Source organism: Haliaeetus leucocephalus, unplaced genomic scaffold, assembly GCF_000737465.1.
Source record: "Haliaeetus leucocephalus isolate CR32 unplaced genomic scaffold, Haliaeetus_leucocephalus-4.0 Scaffold195, whole genome shotgun sequence".
In the NCBI taxonomy this organism is placed as follows: Eukaryota; Metazoa; Chordata; class Aves; order Accipitriformes; family Accipitridae; genus Haliaeetus; species Haliaeetus leucocephalus.
The window spans coordinates 1,931,942-1,951,654 of NW_010972631.1; the positions used below are offsets into that span (position 1 = coordinate 1,931,942).

A 19,713-nucleotide genomic window follows, 5' to 3' on the forward strand; every position below is an offset into this window, starting at 1 on the left:
ACATCAGTTTATCCGATTCAGGGTTATGGATTTTTGCAAGTCAGGTGTTGCCTTCAGATACACTTGTTTTTTAAAGAAAAGCATCAGGAGTTAACAACAGGAAGGGTGACCCTTGACCACACAAAACACTAGAAAACATTTTGAACTGTCATGTAAAATATAATGGTTAAACAAGATAGCCTTCTTCCAGGCCAGACAAAACACTGCAATAATTAAACACCTAAGATGGAGAGAGGATAATCAGATTTGGAGATCTGTGAATGGGAAAGAACAAATTTCCTTTAGTAATGTTATTCAAAAAGAAGCTGCAAGTTCTAGAAAAAGTTATTTATGACAACAATGGGATTACAGGGCCCAAAGAACAGGCAAGAGGATGGTTGTCACACACCAGGAAACAGTAAAGGATCCTTTTCAACCTTTTGGGTTTGAGATTACTACAAGGTATGCCAGGTATCAGAGAGTGGGATTAAGATTTTAATTCAGTTAAGAGACAGGCTTAAAGCAGAAAGGAAGATCTCAGTTCATCTGAAGACAGTAAGTAAATCTGTGTCTCATTATTCAGAGACAAGTTATGAAAGAGAAAAAAGGAAGCTAGGATGAGGTCCATAGAAACTCCTTCTGAATGCTGAAGTGGGGAATCGTCTGAAGAAGTGATAACAGAGATTGGTCAACAACAGTCAGTCACAGAAGGGCAGGACTGTAATAAACAGTATGTGATGAATAGCATCAATGATTAGCAGACAAAACCAGAGTCCAGTATCTAGACAGAAGACAATAGGTCAGACAGTCCTCAAAGTTTTGCCACCTAAAATCTTGACCAAATGTCCCAGCCAGTTAGCTCCCAATAACCAATCAAGTGAGACACTCTCCAACATCTCTTAATCTTATCTCTCTTCTGATTGGGTTAATGCAATGTGAACTAGATATTTCTAGATAACTACATTAAAGTAGAATAACTATTGGCTAGATTGCTAAAGTTAGATCACCTGAAACATCATCTTCGGGGAGAGCACTTTTTAGCAGAAGGGATAAAAGCCAGTCCAAGGAAAGGCTGCAACAGGGAAACAACCAACCAACCACAAAAGGAACTCAATGCAACAACTGAAACCCCCACATTCAAACATAATTCATGAAGGGCAAAAGAGAGACTTTGTTAGAAGTCGAGAAATAAGCTCATCAAAAGCTTCTCTATTTTTTACTTTCTAAATACAAGGAAAAAATTTGGATTCCAGAAAAACATTGAAAAGAAGAATAAGGCATGGGAAAGGGCGAACATAAGCGTATCAACAGGTGATGTGGCCCCTGGGAAATCAGAGATATTAAAGAACACTGAATTACTTCCTTACCTGAGCAAAGGGGAAAAAAAGAAGATTGTGAGTAGAAGGGGAAAGACAATGTTTTATAATTTTCTTCTAAAAGATAGCAGCAAGAGTCTATGCAGAAAAAGCAGAGACAAGAGGAAGTATGTGTAAAATGGAAAACAGAGTTAAAATTAAAAGCTGAAAAAAATAATCAGTACAGCTAGAATCCCAAGTATTTGAAGGAATTGTGTTGAAGGAGTTTTGTTAGAAAAATGACAGAATTCCTGAATAAATAAAAAAAAGAAGAATTATCTATTGAAAAGAATGACTGTGATCACTGTGTCAGAAGCTCCCACAGTGGGAGCCAAGACCAGAGGAAAAACAGGAGGGAGATAAACAGATAAGAAATACAGGGGGAGCAAGCCAGATTCTCATGGCAGCATCGACTTTCATACAGGAGAAGAGGCAGATGAATTCAGCGTGGAAGAAAGCAAATTAAACATAGGAGGAGAAAAAGGAGAGGAAAAAAGGGCCAAGAGTTATTAGAGATTATAGAACAGACAGTACAGGAAAGCAAAATGACACATTTGTGGGCAAGAGTTGATAAGTGTTGTCAGGATTCAGGAGAGTCAGAGAAGGATTAAGAAGGAAAGACTGTAGAAATGACAAATCAAGCATGTAATCCTTTCAAAGTGATGAGGGTAAAGAACACAGCACAGTGGTAATGCACAAGAACCACTCAGTATGGCAAAGGTACAGTTTGAAGAGTATGTTTCCGTGTGTATATGAACCCAGAAACTTATCCTCCACCCACCACTGACATGGTTTTTCTATGCAATTTTACTGTCAGACATATCAAACCTCACAAGCTCAGAGGCTCTTGAAGAGGCAGTAACAGTGTTGCATCAGCTCCTTGTGCGACAGAACCAATGTATTATTTGAATGAATGCAGCTATCATCGGGAAACAGCCAGCTGCCATGATAAAGCACGTTTAAAAGTTTGTAGCTGCAACATCGCAACTGAAGGGTTTTCTATTAAGAAAATTGGCTTAGATGACTTTTCCATTTTAAATGCTGACAGACAACACAAGTGTAGGCTCTTCTACAGTCCTGAGCTCACAATAACACAAAAAATTAACTCATTCCCTGTACAAACTATTAGACAAAGGAGACAGGGGGAAAGCAATTTTAAAAAAAAAAAAAAAAAAAAAAAAGGCCTCAGCTACTCATTTGGAACAGATTCCAATTTTCACAACAGATTAAAATTTAGGCCAACTAAAACTAATTTTGTTGATAATATCTAACACAATCACACTTTAAAAGACAACCCAACTGATGTTCTCATTTCACACACAGTAATCTCAGTGGTTTTAGCATAATTACTCAGGGCATAAGAGATATTAGAACCTGGTTGAGTTTCATGAAAAATGGTAGAAAAACAAAGTGAAAACAGCAGTCAATTATAGTTGCAAATAATCTTACAACTAGCTGCAAACAGGTAATATCCTCAGCTTTAAGTTCCAGGATAACCGATGACTGATATCCTCCATGTGTACAGTGGTATTAAAACAAAATGGAAAAAAAAAAAAAAATCACCTTGCTAGCTGAATAGATGACTCATACTCCTCTGTCTCCCACACTCGGTTTTCCAAACATGCACAGTGCAGCTCCCTGATCTGTTATGCAGAAGGTGAAGAAAGGATAAAGTGTTTTACAAACAAAGTAACGTGGAATTCTTGCAACAAGCTTTTCAAAGCAATATATAATTTCTTTGGAACTTGTTTTCCAGAGATGCAGAATGATTGCAAAAGAAATGAGAGCATTTATTATCTTACAGAACTAAGCTCCTATTGTTGCTGGAGTTTGTGTTGCTTTTCACCAGGTTTCAAACAACTAACATTCAGATTAAAATAACTGCAGAGAACAGAGAGGACCTCCAATCAAATGCCCCAGCTCAAACATCTTTTTATTCTCAAATACTGGGACAACCATGCTGATTTTGTAGAGACAGATTCTAGTGACAGTGTGGAATACATTGAGAACCAACAGACAAGTGTGCATGCACAGAATATGCATGCTCTTCTAGTGGAAGAAGAAATCACTTAGTATGAGAAAGTGGATTTAATGACATTAGAGCAATATGGCTATTAAGAGCAATTATCACTGTTCCCTTACTATCATTTTATTCTGTACAGAAGTTGCTAAAACTCAGTCTCTTAATCTGAAATTGACTACCAAGCTAATAGGTGGTAGAAGAGTTTACATTTGTCTGCAATGCATACATATAATCCCAGATATGGGAAAGTCAATGTGTGGATTCTTTTGCTGATCTGTGCACCTGTCTCCTCCTGGAAACTCCTTCCTGTTGACTGACACGGCATCATCCACACCGCTAAAGAAACCACCCTCTGCCCATAGCAAGAAAGCATCTGTCGCCATTTTAAGAAGCAGGGGGCAAAGCAGCAGAATAGTAAACAAAGAGAAAGAACAAATACTTTTTCAGATGTCATACTCTGAAACAAAAAACCCGTGTTTCACTAAAATGGAATAACAGTACATCACCTGCTTGCCCAAAGGATACTTTGGAAGAGAAGATGTGAAAACATGAAGACATCTCAGAACTGAAACATAATTTTCATGGTAAACATTCAAGTCCTCCAGCAACTTCAGTGTTACTTCCTACAGTGACAGAATAATTGTTTTATAAGTCATTCTGACATCCATTTATTTAAAACTCTCATATAGTACTTTAAATGACTCTGAAGTTTTGCCATTGTGGTGCGCTATGATTTAAATCACCATTGTGATTGGAAATCACCACTATGAAAAAAAAGCTATATTTCACAGTGCACTGCAATCACATTGCATATCATTAACTTTACTTTCTTCGTCCATGTCACTGGAGATTTGATCCTTATTATTTGCATTTTTATATTACAAATGCATTTAAAAACTTATTTCTTATATTGTGGGTGGCTGCTGGTTTTATTAATTAGGTAGACATAAAAAGACCAGTTCCCAGAAAATAAAGAAATATGCAGTTCCTGCTCCTATGTGCTCTTGACTTCTGTTTATTCATAGATTGAGAACTGCAGAGAAAAAAAAAAGTCACATATTAGGAAAAAGAAATTATTAACTGCGGCTACTGAATTTACTGGATGGCATCTCATTATCTCTAGCCTCCCATGGAAGTGTATGTAACACTTCTGCAAAACTGCACTCAAAGTTTCTGGTAGCTCTATTAAAGTACTTTGGGCTCCTTACATTTAAGGTTGTGAATCAGAAGATCTCTCACCCGTCTTCAGTCAAAGATAAAGAGGAAAAAAACCACAATATTCTCTACATATTTTATTGCCATTTTGCTCAACCCTGAGCACACTATTCCAAATGGAAAGGGAAAAATAAAACAAGCCACTTAAGTTCTCTGAAGTTAAACTGAAACAAAGGGTAACAACGATTAAACAACAAAAAAAAAAAGCAAAACCTTATCTGCAGGCAATATAAGGAAGTACTGACACGTGGAAAGATTAAGTATCATACTGCAAAAACTGAAAGTAACAAAGTGCTGCAAAGAGCTTTCTGATGTTAAAGAAGTTTGAGGTGATTAAAAACATTAAAGTAATTTCTCCCCATAGACTTTTTATCTATTAAAATTTAAGGGTCACTTATATAACAATTGTTTAAATGACTTCCAAGACCTTAGGGTAGACACTCGCAAGTTTGTATTTTAATTCTAAGCAGGATCATTAAAAAAAAATTATCCCCACCACAAAAAAAGATGATAAGAAAACAAGTTCTCTTTAATGCTGCTACATCAATCATATTCCCCCAAACCCAGAGCATTATAGCATCTATATTTCCCTCATCTTGTTTTCCAGCTCAAGACTGATGTAGTTAATATCCACAAATAGCAATGCAGTAGGACTATGTATTTTGCCAAATAACGGAGTGAAAAAGCATATTCTGTTTCAGAAGAGTTTGAAAACATTATTAGAAGACTATGCAATGTTATTTCCATAAATATAGATCACCACATTTACATAATTTCAAATGATATTTGCTATGAAAACTTTCAGAGAGTTGTAAGTAATTAGGATGTAAAATTGCTTTTAAAACTTATTATTCTAAATAGGTGGAACTCTTCCCATAGTTATTAAAAAAAAGTGGTGACAACATGGGATATAAATTGCAGCTGACAAAGGGTATTGAAGGTTTAGGTGCTAAGCTTGAACAGCAAGTTTACCTGGTTCTGAACATGAACAGTAAATTTATATGAAGTAGTACCATAGTGACTTTGAAAGTGCTTCCAAAGTTCAGAATGATATTGTAGATTCGTACAACATACAGAATAAACAGCACCTCATTAATGCAGCAGTAGGGCCTTTTCTTCTCAAGTAGACTACACTGCCAGTTTGGCAATGCAATAATAGTCCTACCCCATTGTAGAGATTAGAACAAGTATCTTCAGCTAAAGTTTGTCAGAAGCATCGTATGCACATAAGCACAAGAATTCCGGCTTCTTTCCCAAACTTACAAGTTAAGTTGATGAGTATTCAACTTTCAAAGTAGCAGCCCATTACATGGTCTTTAAACAAAGAAATAAAGAGTCTCAGCTGCTCATTCCCACTCCTTCCCTCCTGTTGTTTCAACAGAAGCATTTATGCACCTGCAGAGTGAACTGCATTGGGGAAATTCTGCAGAAACAACACAGCAAAAAAAATCCCACATCTTGCCTTTTTTTTTTGTCAGGTTACTTTAATTGGACTGTTTCTCTGATTGTATTCATTACACAGCCACAAAAGCACTTGTGCTGGCATATCTTTCGAGGTGTGTATAAACAGCAAGGGAACAGCAGTAGCTTAAGCTATTTTTGCCACTGAAGACTATGGATCATAAAATCACGTATAAATCACGTCTCGCCTTGATTACTATAATTGCACTGCACTTGCAAACTTGCCTGCTACCAACCTCTCTTCCAGCCATTACCATTGCTCTTCAGGCTTGAAAGGTCCTTACGGACCAGGAAGGTCTGCTAGGATAAATTAATTGCTTTATCTCTAGTGGTACCATTTGCCTGACAGGTTACCTATACTTGAGATGAAGAATTAGGAGAAACCCTTTGCCCTGAGCAATGCTTCTACTGGGAGTAGTTCAGTTGGTGAAAAGAACCAACAGATCTTTGTCGGTGAATTCCTAAGGGGCTCACAATAGTAGTAGCCTGACTTTAATCACTTGACAAACCTTCAGATAAACATGCAATGTAAATTAAAGTTTTAATCCTGTATGACATCTGGTGTGAATGTGTGCCTTGGGACCCAGACTGCCGTACTGAGTTCAATCAGAAACTACACAGAGGGTATGGAGGATTAAGAGCTTATGAAATAACCTCCAAGATTACTTACTCATTCTTCAAACACTTAACTGACTTTCCAAGAAAGTCAGTCTTGAGTAAGCATTAAAAGACCAGGTCATAAATAAACCTTGTAACCTTCTTTTTAAGCAGTTATATTTCTAGACATAGCTAAAAGTTGATGTAAGAAAAGTTGTGCAGCTTTGTGTAAAGGTATACCTGGCAACCCTAGAGATTCAGAATTTTGACCTGCTGATCCTAATTATCCATTACTGGACACGAAGCACAGTATGTACTGTATGAAAGATGTTATACAGAACTATACATCTTAGTCTTGCATTTTATTATGCTCCGCAAACTAATACATTGGGAAAATTATTTTTGCTCTCCAAAGACATTGTTAAAACTTTACCTTTAAGCAACCATCTTCTGTCAGCAGTGCAATCTGTTTTTCTGATACCTGACCTTCTACATACCTGATGGCAAAAAAATGAAGAACATAAAAATTATAATGTAAAGTATGATTAAAGATTACAGGGTTAAAAAATTAAAAGCTAATGCTGCTATAAGGATTTCTTTGGAAAGATTCAAAAAGGGACAGTCAAATCCAGCAAGCTGAAAGGCCACTCCAAACTCGTAGAGATTATGCTCCAAGTCAGCTTAACAAGTTCAAGAGTGATTTATGGTTATTTGTCATAATAGCTTGTTTCTGTATTAAGAACAAGAGGAAAAAAAAAGTTCAAGTGATTACACATCACAGAAGCTGTACTCTCTAGACCAGAAGATTAAGGCTTCCTGAAATAATTTAGAACTGTCCTCCTTTTGATTGATTTACCTTTGCCATAGAAACATATGCACAAGTGATCTACAGTTTTCATGGAACTACATTTACAGATTCCTTTTATCTTTTTTAAAGCTGACTAAATACTAGACTGCCCAAAAATTTATTCCCCTTTTACCTTCTAAAAGAGGGCAGTCTTCGAATGTTTTCACACTGATCATGTGATAAATAATTTATTCTCTTCTTGGCATCTACCAGTTGGCAACACAGTACACTAAGAGGCTGGGAATAGAAGTGCTCAACGATACAGAGCTGAAAACAAAGCAAGAACCAGTGATGTTAATAAAATTCATCCTGTTATATCTACCTTTTAATGCTTTCTTATTACTACAGTGCATATACTATAATGGTAGTAATGGTATTCCTTAAAAAAAAATAATTCATTACCATTCATAAATATTCCATAAGTCACTGCAGGACACTGATTATTCAGTTTTAAATACAGTTACATAGTTACCTTTTTTGCTGTATGCGCTATTCATTTTCAGTACCTCATCTTTCCCCTCATCTTACATAACTGTAACTATAGCTTGTCAAGTATTTTCTATTCACTTACATGAACTACTGCATTTTTTAGGTTACATATTTAGCTCCAATGCTCACAAATAACAAAGAGTATATATTTAAAGATGTGAAGAGCAACTACTGTACACAAGCAAACTTATCACATGTTCTAATTTCAATTTGTGTTTCATGTACACAAAAATACACTGCTAAGCTCTTACTATGTATACATACAAACATGCTTTATCACCCATTTCAGCTGCACTAAATGTTTGTAGCATCAGGGCCTTGCAGAATAGTAGCGTATACTCATCACATCTATTCTTAAAAAAACAAAACAAACACCACAGACAGACTACCCCACTAAAAATTTTTAAAACAAAAACTGTGAAAGAGGAAAGACGCTTCCTGTCAGAAAAGTTAACACTGCTCTAGACATAATGAGATGATGGTGATCCCTTGTATCTATCACTTAGGAAATCTGATCTGAAATTGCCTCATCCTTGAATACTTTTAACACACAAGCACACAGCCTTATGCTGTCAAGGCTAGGACTTGCATTTTCATATCAGGCCAATGGGGAACCATTAAATCCTGGTGACTCTTTCAAATAAGAGGAGTTGAAACCTATGAAAGCCCACGCAGGTCTGTCTGCAGAAGAGGTACTACAGCCAGGATATTTCTCCTAGCCCGTATAATCATTGAATCTTAGATATCAAAGAACCTGAGACACTCTAAAGGTATATGACACTAAAAGTGCAAGTTTTACTAAGAAGTACACACATGGAACCAGGCAAGAAAGAAACTATTTCACAATCCTGCATTAGAACAGATTACAGGGACTACAGATTCTTTGGAGAACTCGTCTGCAACCCACAAAAGCTACAAGGAGACTCAGACAAGGAAATACATCTAGATATAAAGTTCTATATAAACCAATAAAAATACAATTATCATGCTCTGCATAGACTATTTTTGGAAACCTTGAAGTCTTCCACTTTGTCTCCTGAGAGGCTAAATGTAACACCCGCATTGCTGCACAGCTGCTTGGAGCACAAGCACCACCTACTCTGAGGCGTGAAGTGACACTACAGCTCCTGTTTCCCTGAAAAGGTAAGAAGTGTGCATCCAGAAACTGTGCCAGAGGAGTTAAAGCAGGGAAGAGACACTGCTGAAGCCTACTCACACCATGACAAACCAGAGTACAAGGACCCAGTACAGAGTATCAGAGCTGGAGAGTTCTGCCAGGGGTGTTAGAAGCTACAAGTTAATCTATAGCAAAATACAGATCTTTCTACCCACTAAGGCAGGTAACCCTTTTAAATGTAACCTTTAAATACATTTTTTTTGTGGCAGAATAAGCTTTTACATGCTTCATCATACCTGTGCTACAAGTTTTCCCTTAAAACCTTAGCAGTTAAAGTTTTAACTTTAAAACACCTGCCTGTTCACAGATCCAAACTGTTTCCAAAGGAGATTTTTTCATCCAATTCAGTGACAGCAAGATTAGGGCCTAAGAAGTCTTTCAGTGCCTAGTAATTACGCTTTATTTTCACAACCATAATTTGAATTCTTGTTACCATTGCCCACCTGAAATCCTTTGATAAAATTCTGGACAGAAAAATCGTGGTACAAGAATATGTTGATGAGAACCTGCAGAACTTTCTCACCCAGCTTAAAGGGAAACTGGGTTGTCAGAAGCAGCTAAGGGAGACAAAAAGGAAAAGCAGACATAGCAGAAATTCTTTCCTGTATTCAGCTCAGCAAAACTTATATATACAATTTGATACAACTCTCACTATGTGTTAGCATTCAATTAAATGAGATACTAAATACTGCCAACTTCTAAACACAATACTTCTACTAAAATATGCAAAAATATCCATGCAAAGATTGTTTTTCAGTTTATTATTTCACCATATTTTTTAAGTACCTTTAACTAATATGCATTTGAAGTCATTTTGACTTAACACTATTTATGTATTTATTTTTAAAACTACAACAGAACAGAAATTGCTGTAACAACCAGGGATACCACTACTTTCAGCATATGTAAGAGCGACTTTGGAAATCCTGCACAAAGAATCGCACAGGCACAGCGTCTATGTGGCTTGATAATTTGGATAACTCTGCTAATTTTTGACAGGTGGCAAAATTCAGGCTGAACTGTATTTTTGTATGTTTAAAGCTATCTTTTTCTGGAACAAAATAAAACTCAAATCAAAGCACTACTTTAATGAAGAGGTGGGAATGTCAAAATGTAATTGCCCAAGTATGTATGCACAGATGTCAATGCCAATGTAAGATGAAAGCAGGTGCGTGAGCGTGTCTCAATGTGAGAAGGAAGCTCTCAATATTAAGGTACGCTGCAGCTATGAGTAGAAATATCCAAAATCCACAGCTCTCAGGAACAGATTCCATTCCCAAAGCTTCAGACAAACCTGCTTTTAAAAGGCCACACATGTACACTGTGCTTGAATACACACACATACTCCTATTTAGAAAGGGAATTACCTTGTCAATTATAGTAGACAGGTGCTCCTTACAGGAAAGGGACTGGAAAAGCTCTATGCACAGCAGAGAGGAAACAGAGTGAGGAAGTAAGTTGTGGATAATCATTGGAGATGTAGCGATTCCAAAAATCAGTACTAGAGGTAATTCACGGATATGCTGACTAGATCATGGGGGAGGGGAAAAAAAACATAATAGTTACATTATAGAAAATCATGAAAAAAATGCATTATGTTCCTACAACAGCACTGAACTTAGATGAAGAAAGGGGTAAATTAAAAGATTTGTTGCCAGTAAACCAAAAGAGTTTTGATGTGGAGTAAAATGCAAAAGAAAGGAAGCTATTTAAAGCCCTAAATTAGACAAGCAAATTAAATTATATTTTAGGATTAAAATTTCAGGAAGTGGCATAAAAAGCATCTTTTCAATTAGAGTATTGTACTGGTCTTATCTTCCCAAAAAGTTATATTCAGAGAACTGGATCTTATAATATGAACTTTTTTTTTTTTTCCAAAGAAATAGAGAAAAAATAAGAAGAGACATTAAACAGCTAACAGTCTCAAGAAAATTTACAAATTTTACACCATTTAATAAATTTAAAATAAATATGAAACCTCTCTAACATTCTATGTTCCCATTATACTTAAAAAAAAGAAAAAGAATTCCAACTTCTCCAGATTCAATCATCATCTTCAGATAATTTTTTAGTATATGCTTTGAGAACCGATAACCAGGACAATGCTCTATTGCTCGTGAACAGCATACAAATTACATAAAATATAGTGTTTTCAGTATTATTCATCATTATTTTCCATTTTTTTATTAGTTTCAAGGAGATACAAGTTCTGCTATCTTAAATATCTTCTAGGTTAAAATTTACAATCTATTCCTTTCCTCTGTTTTCACTATGGCAACTTTTTGACCTTGGTGTTTTAATTGTTACCCACAATTATTTCATTTCTCTAACTCCTCAAAAGTCATTGCTAGAGACTTGAACATAAAACCAATAAACTTCATATATTACCGTCCACCACTGATAACCTAAAAGAATATCGGACAGAAATTGAATGTTGTGATTAAGAAATCATAATAACCTCTCACATTTATCCACTTCACCCTTATTATTAAGCGTGTTTAAGACTGAAATGGAGAGAATAAACCAACTCTCTACAATCATCCCAAAGATCTTTTTCAAAGTATTATGCAACTCCGCTAAGCTTCTCTTTTACCCATCTTCTACTTTAGTCAAGACAATCTTTAGTTACAAGATAATTTGAATCCTCTAAACCTTTTTTCTGAAGAGATGCAGTCTATTAAAAAAGTGTATTTGCAAATAGTAGACTGAGAGACCTGAACTACACTTCATCTACATTCCATATGCTCATAATTAGGTGTTTATCCTTGCCATGAAAAGCAAAATAAAACACAACACTTAAAAACCAATTAAAACCTCATTTTTCCCTGCCTTACACCCTAATTATTTCCAGATAATTGTGCATTTCTGATTTTACTTCTTGAAATGTTCCCTGGAGACCCCATCTGCCAGATCTGAAGTAGAAAAATATTTTTATTGTTGGTGTCTCAGCAAGTGAAATTGCCTAGCCTTGTTTAGAGGTAGTGTCAGGTGTGAACGCTGCAGCTGAATGAATTGTACAACTGCGGCCCCAATTCTGCTCCAGCTGTAGTTTCAACCTGGGGACTAAGTATAAGATGCTCTTTTTGGAGAACAGAAGGGGGTTTTGATTAGAATGCATGAGATGACATTAAGGAAGACAGGTTAAGGAAGGACAGAAGCACAGGAGCACCTGAAGTAGTCAGCTACTCACTACAGATCCTGGCCAACACTGAGAAATTCTCTGGGTAAGTTTTATATACTCCTATTAGTAAGCTAGTGACCTTTAAGCAGCATTACATCAGTAGTCATACAAAAAATATACTCTGAAAACAATTTTAAAAGTCTACAGAAGAAAGATAGATCTAGGCATCTTAAAAATCAGTTTCACAATCATGAATTCTGTAACAACTAGTACCAATAAATCCTCTTATGTGAAGAATTAAATCAGCCACCCAATATATCTCAACCCAGCCCGTAGGCACTCTGGTTCAGAGTCCCAAGTTAGCTTTAGGGTAATTTATCCTCAAAACCTAGCAAATAGGTTTTTGCTCAATCACTGCTATAAAGAAGCAGCATCAATATTTGATTCCAACTCTCCACTGGCCTCATTGTTACACTTCAAAACAGCTGCAAATAGAAAATGGGTAAAGGAGTGAAAGAACTAAACTTCAGGTCATGTTACCTGCTGATGACTATGAAGTCTTGAAGTACTTTTGTGGTGAAACTTTCCATGTCTTTGAATATAACTACAACTGGAGGAGATTGCCAGTGTCTCGAAGAGGAAGTTCTTTTTTTGCTCAGAGCTTCAGAATCTGTTTTCTTTCAAGCCATTCATTACACATTAATAAACAGAAGACAGTAAAATAAAAAGATTGAATCACATCTCATCTACTATAATGCTCCAAAGTGACATGACTGACTTTTTGCTACAGTTGTATTTATTATTAGGATCCAGAATTGCAATTTTTCTTCCTTCTGTTTGGCACAGCATGAAGTACAACAGATAAATGAATGTTAAAAACCTGTAGTACAACAAAGAAAAGAATAGCTCTGTGGGACAGAACTGGTGGAGTTCTGTTGGGATTAAGGGAGAAGATTTGAGTTGTGTAAACGGACATTGCCCATTTCCTATATCTTTACCCAATATTAAAAAGAGCAAGTACCCATTAAACTTTTGTTTAACACAGTGCTCTGATGAAGTCGTCAAACTCAGTTCTAACTTTTATTCATGACAGAAACAAATCTTAAAACTTCATTAGCTTTATTAAATACAAAGATAGAAAAACATTTTGAAAGTTATTTTCTCACTGCTTGTCAATGTAGTGTAGGCTGCAGGTGACATAATGGCACATTAGCACCAATATGGTGCCTTTTGCTTGGATGGCTGTTCTTTCTTAAAGATTTGTTTTAATAAAAAAACCATCTCATCACTCCTGGGAAAAAAGCATCTGGCATGAAGTTGATACTGCATTTTAAGCTTCTAGTTCCCAATTAAACAGATGACAAAATCGTACTTTTTGCTTGTTTTTCAGAATTTTGACATTCATACCTCATCAGAAACTAACTCCACATTTATATATGTTACAGATTTATATTCAAATTACCTCAATCTCAGTTATTTCTTAGTATTAAATTAAAAGCTAACCTTTGACATTTTTTTCACTACAGCACAGAAATTTGAGTTATTCTGTTTCTTTTTTAAAAGCATCTAAAGGTCAGGCATTTTTATAAACTGGCGATACAAAAAAAAAAAAAGAAAATCATACCTTTGTTACAGTCTCATACCAGTTGATAAGAGAAGTCATTGAACAACTTATTCTATTCTGGGAAACCTGCACATAGTCCTCGTCTTCCAATGAGTCCACATCTATGTGGCAGTTCATCAGCTGCCCCATCAGCTTCTGCATCAGATTTTTTATGCCTTCACAAAACATTTTTAGACACACAGTAAAGACATTTGGTTATTCAGTAACACTTCTCCAACTCATACTCTAAAAAATTACCCCAAGTTATCACTTACTATTTTTCACTTTCCTAATTATTCTCCTTTTCTCTCCAGAATGCACATCTCATGCTCCAGAAAGCTTGAAAGTGTTTATGATATGCATGTTGTTAATGCAATAAAAATTATCCTAATAATTTGCCTAGATAGCAACAATTCAGGTTAAGATGTTGGCCCTGCACCTTTCCTGAACTCCAGCCACATGCTATTAAGAGTGACCTAAAAATAAATAAGGCAGCCAATCCACAGATCTGGAGATGCTGCCACAAAACTTTATTCTGACCATTCCCTCATTGTAATAACATGACTATAAGCATTTAAAAAGTAGAATGCATGCACACACTGTCCTATTAAACAAGGGGAAAGCCAACCTACAATATCAATATGCAATACGCTAAGCAGCATGCTCTTGACATTTACGCTACAACTAAGTAGTATTTCAATCTTCATTGTTTTAAACAGAACTGGATAGCTCTTAAAATACAGTAGGCATTACTGCTACATTAACATGGGATTGAGCAAATCTTTAGAAATTTTCAAGATCCCTCCATCCCATTATTTTTACATTTGGGGGGAAAAGTTAGAATTTCTAATTAATTGATAGCTTACTTAGAAGAAGCAGCAAAGCTATTGCAGTATTTACCTGGGCAATCTTTGGCTTCCAGCAAGGCTATATAAGGAGTAATGTTATTCTGAAGGACTTCTGAGACACTTCTAAAAGTCAAGTCATGATCTGTAACATTTACACCTAGAAAAAAGACAGGTTTTTAAGGGCATTTTTCCTGTGATTTGTGACCACAATGACTGAATAATAAACCAAACAGCAGACAAAAAACAGAAGATACCTCAAATATTCAAGGAAGGCATGAAAAGCATCACATCATCTATGAGGAAAGATGAAAAACTAGCACAAGATTAGACATACATGTTAATACTAGCTGATTAAAAGGAACAGGGAATCACTGCAAAGACCCCTCATATAGTTTGTGGTTTGTTTTTTTTTTTTAAAGAAAGATTTGTCAAGGGTGCAAACCTGCAAGGAGTGTGATTGGTTTTCTAACTTCCCTGCTACTTAGACCCTCAGAAGCCAAACCCAGTCATCTAAGGCCTGCAGACAAGATGAAATTCACCCTCTCTAGAAGAGCAGCGCCTATACCTGAGACCTGGATCCTCACATGGCTTATGTAAGCAGGAAAATTACTATGAGTTAGTATGACCTATAGTCTGAATTGACTGTGAACTACTCAATATTAACGGCCTTTGTTAACATCCTTTAGTAAAAAAAAAAAAAACAAACAAAAAAAACACAAACAAGTCCCTCCAGAAGGAAATTCACAGCTTCTTCCACAGAAAAATATTCAGAGCAGGAACTTCTCACTTTCTACTACCTACAAAAGTAGACTACCTTCCAGTCTTAGCACTCACATGGTAAATTTGAAGCACAGGCCTAATTTTAGGTTCCCTAAAATGATCCACTGAAAATGCAATCAGGTTGCCTTGAACCAGGTTTAGGATTACAGTTACTACCCTTTGAAAGAAAGGAGTGGGGACAAAAAAAAAGAAAGACTTCAGAACTTCACTATCTTCAGTAAAAAGATCTTCAGCTATTTTCTTCACCCTCTGCTCCTTTTCCAAGGTAATGACACTGCTTTCCTACACGTAAAGATGGACTGCAAGAACATATATCTGAAATACAGAAGCTGTGTAATTCCATGGTTAGTCATAGAAACCACCAAGCATGTTGGTGGCAGAAACAGGGACAGAATCAAAGCATCTCCAGTGCCTCAGGAAAAAAAAACCACAACAAATCACTACCAGCTGCCTGAGACAGACCTTTAGGGAAGGTGTTAATTTGCTGGACTATTATGCATACAAAGGGGAAGAAGGTGTTATCCTGCTTCCTTCTCCCAGCCCAATCTCTTCTGTTAACTTTTCTGAAGCTGATATTGCTCACAGTAAATTGCTGGAAGTCAGCAATATATTTTTCTTTGATCTCTGTGTCAGTTTTAAGCAGATGTATGTAACAAAATATATCTTTAAAAAATTACCTAAGACAAGAGCTGCAGTAGGGATTTCTCTGGACTTCATCCGACAAGTCCATTCTGTTGTCTTCTCTTGGAACTCAGAATGAGACTGCCTCAAAAAACTTACTAGATTATCAAATAACTGCTTATTCAAGTCTTCCTGTATTTGCTGTAAACAAACACAGAGAGATTTTGTTTATAAAAATGCGGTAACATCAGAATATCTTCCTTTTCCTACTCTTTCCTGCATAAATTTTAATCCTTAAAACTCCAGGGTAAAATTTTAAGTAACACTAAGTTTTCCTGTGAACTATAAACATGCTCAGTTATTCACTGTATGGCAAACACAGACATTTCCCATCTTGGAACTTCTGGTGAAATGCCTCAACAATAACTTGGAAAGCAAATGAGCTTAACTGTGCTGTCACACCACAGGCATTAAAGACGGAGGAAAAAAAACCCATACTGACAAAGTGTAAGTGACATAGGAGGAATAAAACAATATAATTAGTTTCTGGGAGAATGTTCATGAAAATTCCTATTATTCCCTCTTGGCTTACAAAACACCTGTAAACATTTTTGAGATCTAAATGAGATCAAACATTCAGCTCCTCCAAATCTAATTCAGGATGAAAGAAAAAAAAATAAAGAAAAGCACTAAGTATGTTTTATAGGAAAAAATACTAAACCACATGACTGCCACATTTGCTACACTGTCTTTTGCCCTTCAGGATGATTTTCATACAAGAATATGTATATGCATGAATATATGGAAAGGTGAGAGAAAACAGGGGAAGATAAAACTTTTAAAGGCAGATATATAGTGGTAGCATTTTATATTTCTTTTTTTATGTATGTGCCTTTGAAAAATCTGTCTCTACTCCAAGATATGCCTTCTGCTAGAACAGACAAAAAAACCCTGTACTCTGAAGTTCACGATATCAATATATACTCTAGAACATAGATGTTAGAAACAAGATTAAACCTCTGCCCCCAATAAAATCATCATCAAGATTTATTAGCAACAAGAAGTGACATATACAGCAGTGAACTTGATTTTATACAAAGTTGCAAAGGCTGTCCCTAGCAGCATTGATGAGGCAGCTATCAAAGGAGTTAAGGTCACATCTCCAGGAGATTGTATATGATGCCTGCTCAAACACCTGAGCTCCATTTCCATGAGACAGAAGAGTTCCTGTTGCTCTCCTGAACAACTGATAAAACTGTACACAAAATAATCTTACTCTTTTCACCCTCTACTTACTAAAAAATATTCTTCTGGCCTTTCTGATGTTGACTGTGCACCTCTGAGCTCCCATCTCATAAACTCTATGGCAATTCAGAAGAAACTGTAACATGGCATTTAAAAAAAAAGAATTTAGGCCATCAGCTTTGTAACAGCGTTGTAACAACTCCTGTATTACCATATGTCCCCTAACAATCCTCTGAGCTTCTGCTTCAGAATCCATCAGACCTTAAGCTTCTTCTGATTGTTACTGTACATGTTTTCACTAAGCTGTCCTAACAAGAACCTGAATCCTTACTTTGCATAGTTACAGTATATATTATTTCTTCCAAAGAGCACTTGTGAAGTGCTACACATTTACTTAGCCTTCTTAAAATCCATCAGTCTTTTCTCATCAAAACAACTTTGTTACTGGCACTGTTTTGCTAGTGTTCCAGAAAGTACACTAAGCTGCTCTGCATTTCAAGTGACGAACTCATTTAATTGCATGACACTGCTTACTCTGGAAAAGTCATATGAACTGGAAGTTCAGTCCCTGCTATGACACTAGGTTTGGTCATGACTATCTGTTGTGTGGTCTGAAAACCATTATCTGCACATTAGAGCTAAAGTTACCATATTACAGCCCTGCACTTAGGCTTTTTGTTTCTAATCTGGATCCTGACAGTGCAACTGGAATTTCTCACCTTACAGGAAGGGAATGTTTCTGAAAGCCCTTGATGAGATGTATCATAATAAGAACATTTGTAAGGTGACTCCTGACAGCAGGGGTCAAAACTGGGGTACCTTGCAATATTGAAACAAATAAGGTCCAAAATTCACCTTCCAAAAATGAAGGACAGTTCCTGCAGTACTTTTGCCAGCTTTTCATATTGTGAGAAGGCTGAAAGGATGTCATCACCAGATGACAGATGGTGCTGCCACAATTGCAGCACAGTTTATGATGGACATACAAGGACCAAGAATGCTCTGCAACAAAGCACCTGGAAGCTAAATCCTCTTCACTCTCCAACACCTCAAGGGGATACCAAGGAACTGGGAAAACACCAGCACAAGCACATGGCCTGCCAACAAATCATCAGGTAACAGTACCCTGGAAAAAACTTTGGAGAATATCCTGCTAGGTTCCCTTAGCACACTACTAGAACTTCAAGAATAAAAGTCCAAACCAGCAAGCCACGCAATTCCTAGGTATTCTGTCATGGATCAGGTTTACTACAGCAGGGTTTGAAAGTATATAAGAAATAAAATCCTGACTGGATAAAGCCCTCACATACCTGGTCTGACCTCACGGATGATGCCGCTTTGACCAGGAGTTCAGACTAGAGACTTTCTAAGGTCCCTTCCAACCTGAATTATCTCACAATTTTATATGTAAGAACAATGATCACCTCCAAGTTTGCCAACAGTGGGATAAAAGGATGGTAATTCAAAACTCAGTAGAAAAAAAACATCAGATACCCCAGAAGATGGATAAAGAAAATTCTACGTATAGCAGCAAAAGTAACTGTAGGTAATCTGCCCTTGGGCAAATCAAACTCTAAGGCAAAGTCCATATCAATTTGTCAATATAGGATGAACTGTCTTCCATCAAGAAGAACAGAAGAAAGCATTTGGCAAACTCCTAGCAGCCTCAAAAAAAACAAGGGTAGGAGATTTAGAACAGGAAAGAACGATGGTTTTCCAGATGGCAACAGTTCTGTGCTTCTGAGTGGTTAAGGAAGGCTTTTGCTATGATCGGCTGTGCCTGCTGCTCTGGGAGAAATCCCACAGAGCACTAGGAAAAACACCACCGCTTCTTCAACCCAAAAATCCTGTAGCTACCATTGGCAATGTAACCATTGTCTCAAAAGCCTTGACAACACTGTGCCAAAGAAAAAAGATCCAAGAAAAGGTCTTGAAGTAGCTACAGAACGTCATCTTCCCTATAGTCCACTGTGTAGCTGACAAGACAGCTTCTGGTGCAGCTGCCAACATTACTGCCAATGCTGGTAGCTAACACGCCAAGCTGAAGCAGTTGGCAGGAAGATACCAAATATACATCCACAAACTTCTGTGTGTTCTCTATAACCAGCACCATGATGCAGTGCACTGCTTTGCACAGCCTGGCTAGCTATGGTTTGAAAAGGGTGCTGACTAGTCAAAGTGAGCTGGATCATGGAATAGTAGGAACAGAATTAGAGGAATTTATGAGTTTAGCCCAAGGGTCCAGATTGTAAGCTACATCCAGCTGGCTTCTACTGTACATCCCAAAACAAACTTTGGAAAAAAAATTCTCATAATGTCTAGAGCCCAACAGCAGGCAGAGGAATATGGAAT

The 19,713-nt window shown here is 36.7% G+C and overlaps 1 protein-coding gene across 4 annotated transcripts in view; it reads right to left on the reverse strand.

Annotated features, from left to right (window-relative positions):
* ORC3 (origin recognition complex, subunit 3) overlaps positions 1-19,713 on the reverse strand; it is a 39,353-nt gene that overhangs the window by 12,242 nt on the left and 7,398 nt on the right. For 3 of the 4 annotated variants that reach the window (XR_774234.1, XM_010565714.1, XM_010565713.1), the window contains exons 4-13: positions 16,173-16,317; positions 14,768-14,872; positions 13,889-14,043; positions 12,805-12,941; positions 10,511-10,670; positions 9,587-9,700; positions 7,611-7,744; positions 7,064-7,127; positions 3,864-3,980; positions 2,898-2,977 (exon numbers count right to left, since the gene is read on the reverse strand). Coding sequence is in view for 3 of the 4 variants with exons in the window: in XM_010565714.1 (XP_010564016.1) it covers positions 2,898-2,977; positions 3,864-3,980; positions 7,064-7,127; positions 7,611-7,744; positions 9,587-9,700; positions 10,511-10,670; positions 12,805-12,941; positions 13,889-14,043; positions 14,768-14,872; positions 16,173-16,317 (1,211 nt within the window). In the remaining variant the exon portion in view is untranslated. The remainder of the gene's footprint in view (positions 1-2,897; positions 2,978-3,863; positions 3,981-7,063; positions 7,128-7,610; positions 7,745-9,586; positions 9,701-10,510; positions 10,671-12,804; positions 12,942-13,888; positions 14,044-14,767; positions 14,873-16,172; positions 16,318-19,713) is intronic. The other variant, XM_010565716.1, reaches the window with a different exon arrangement.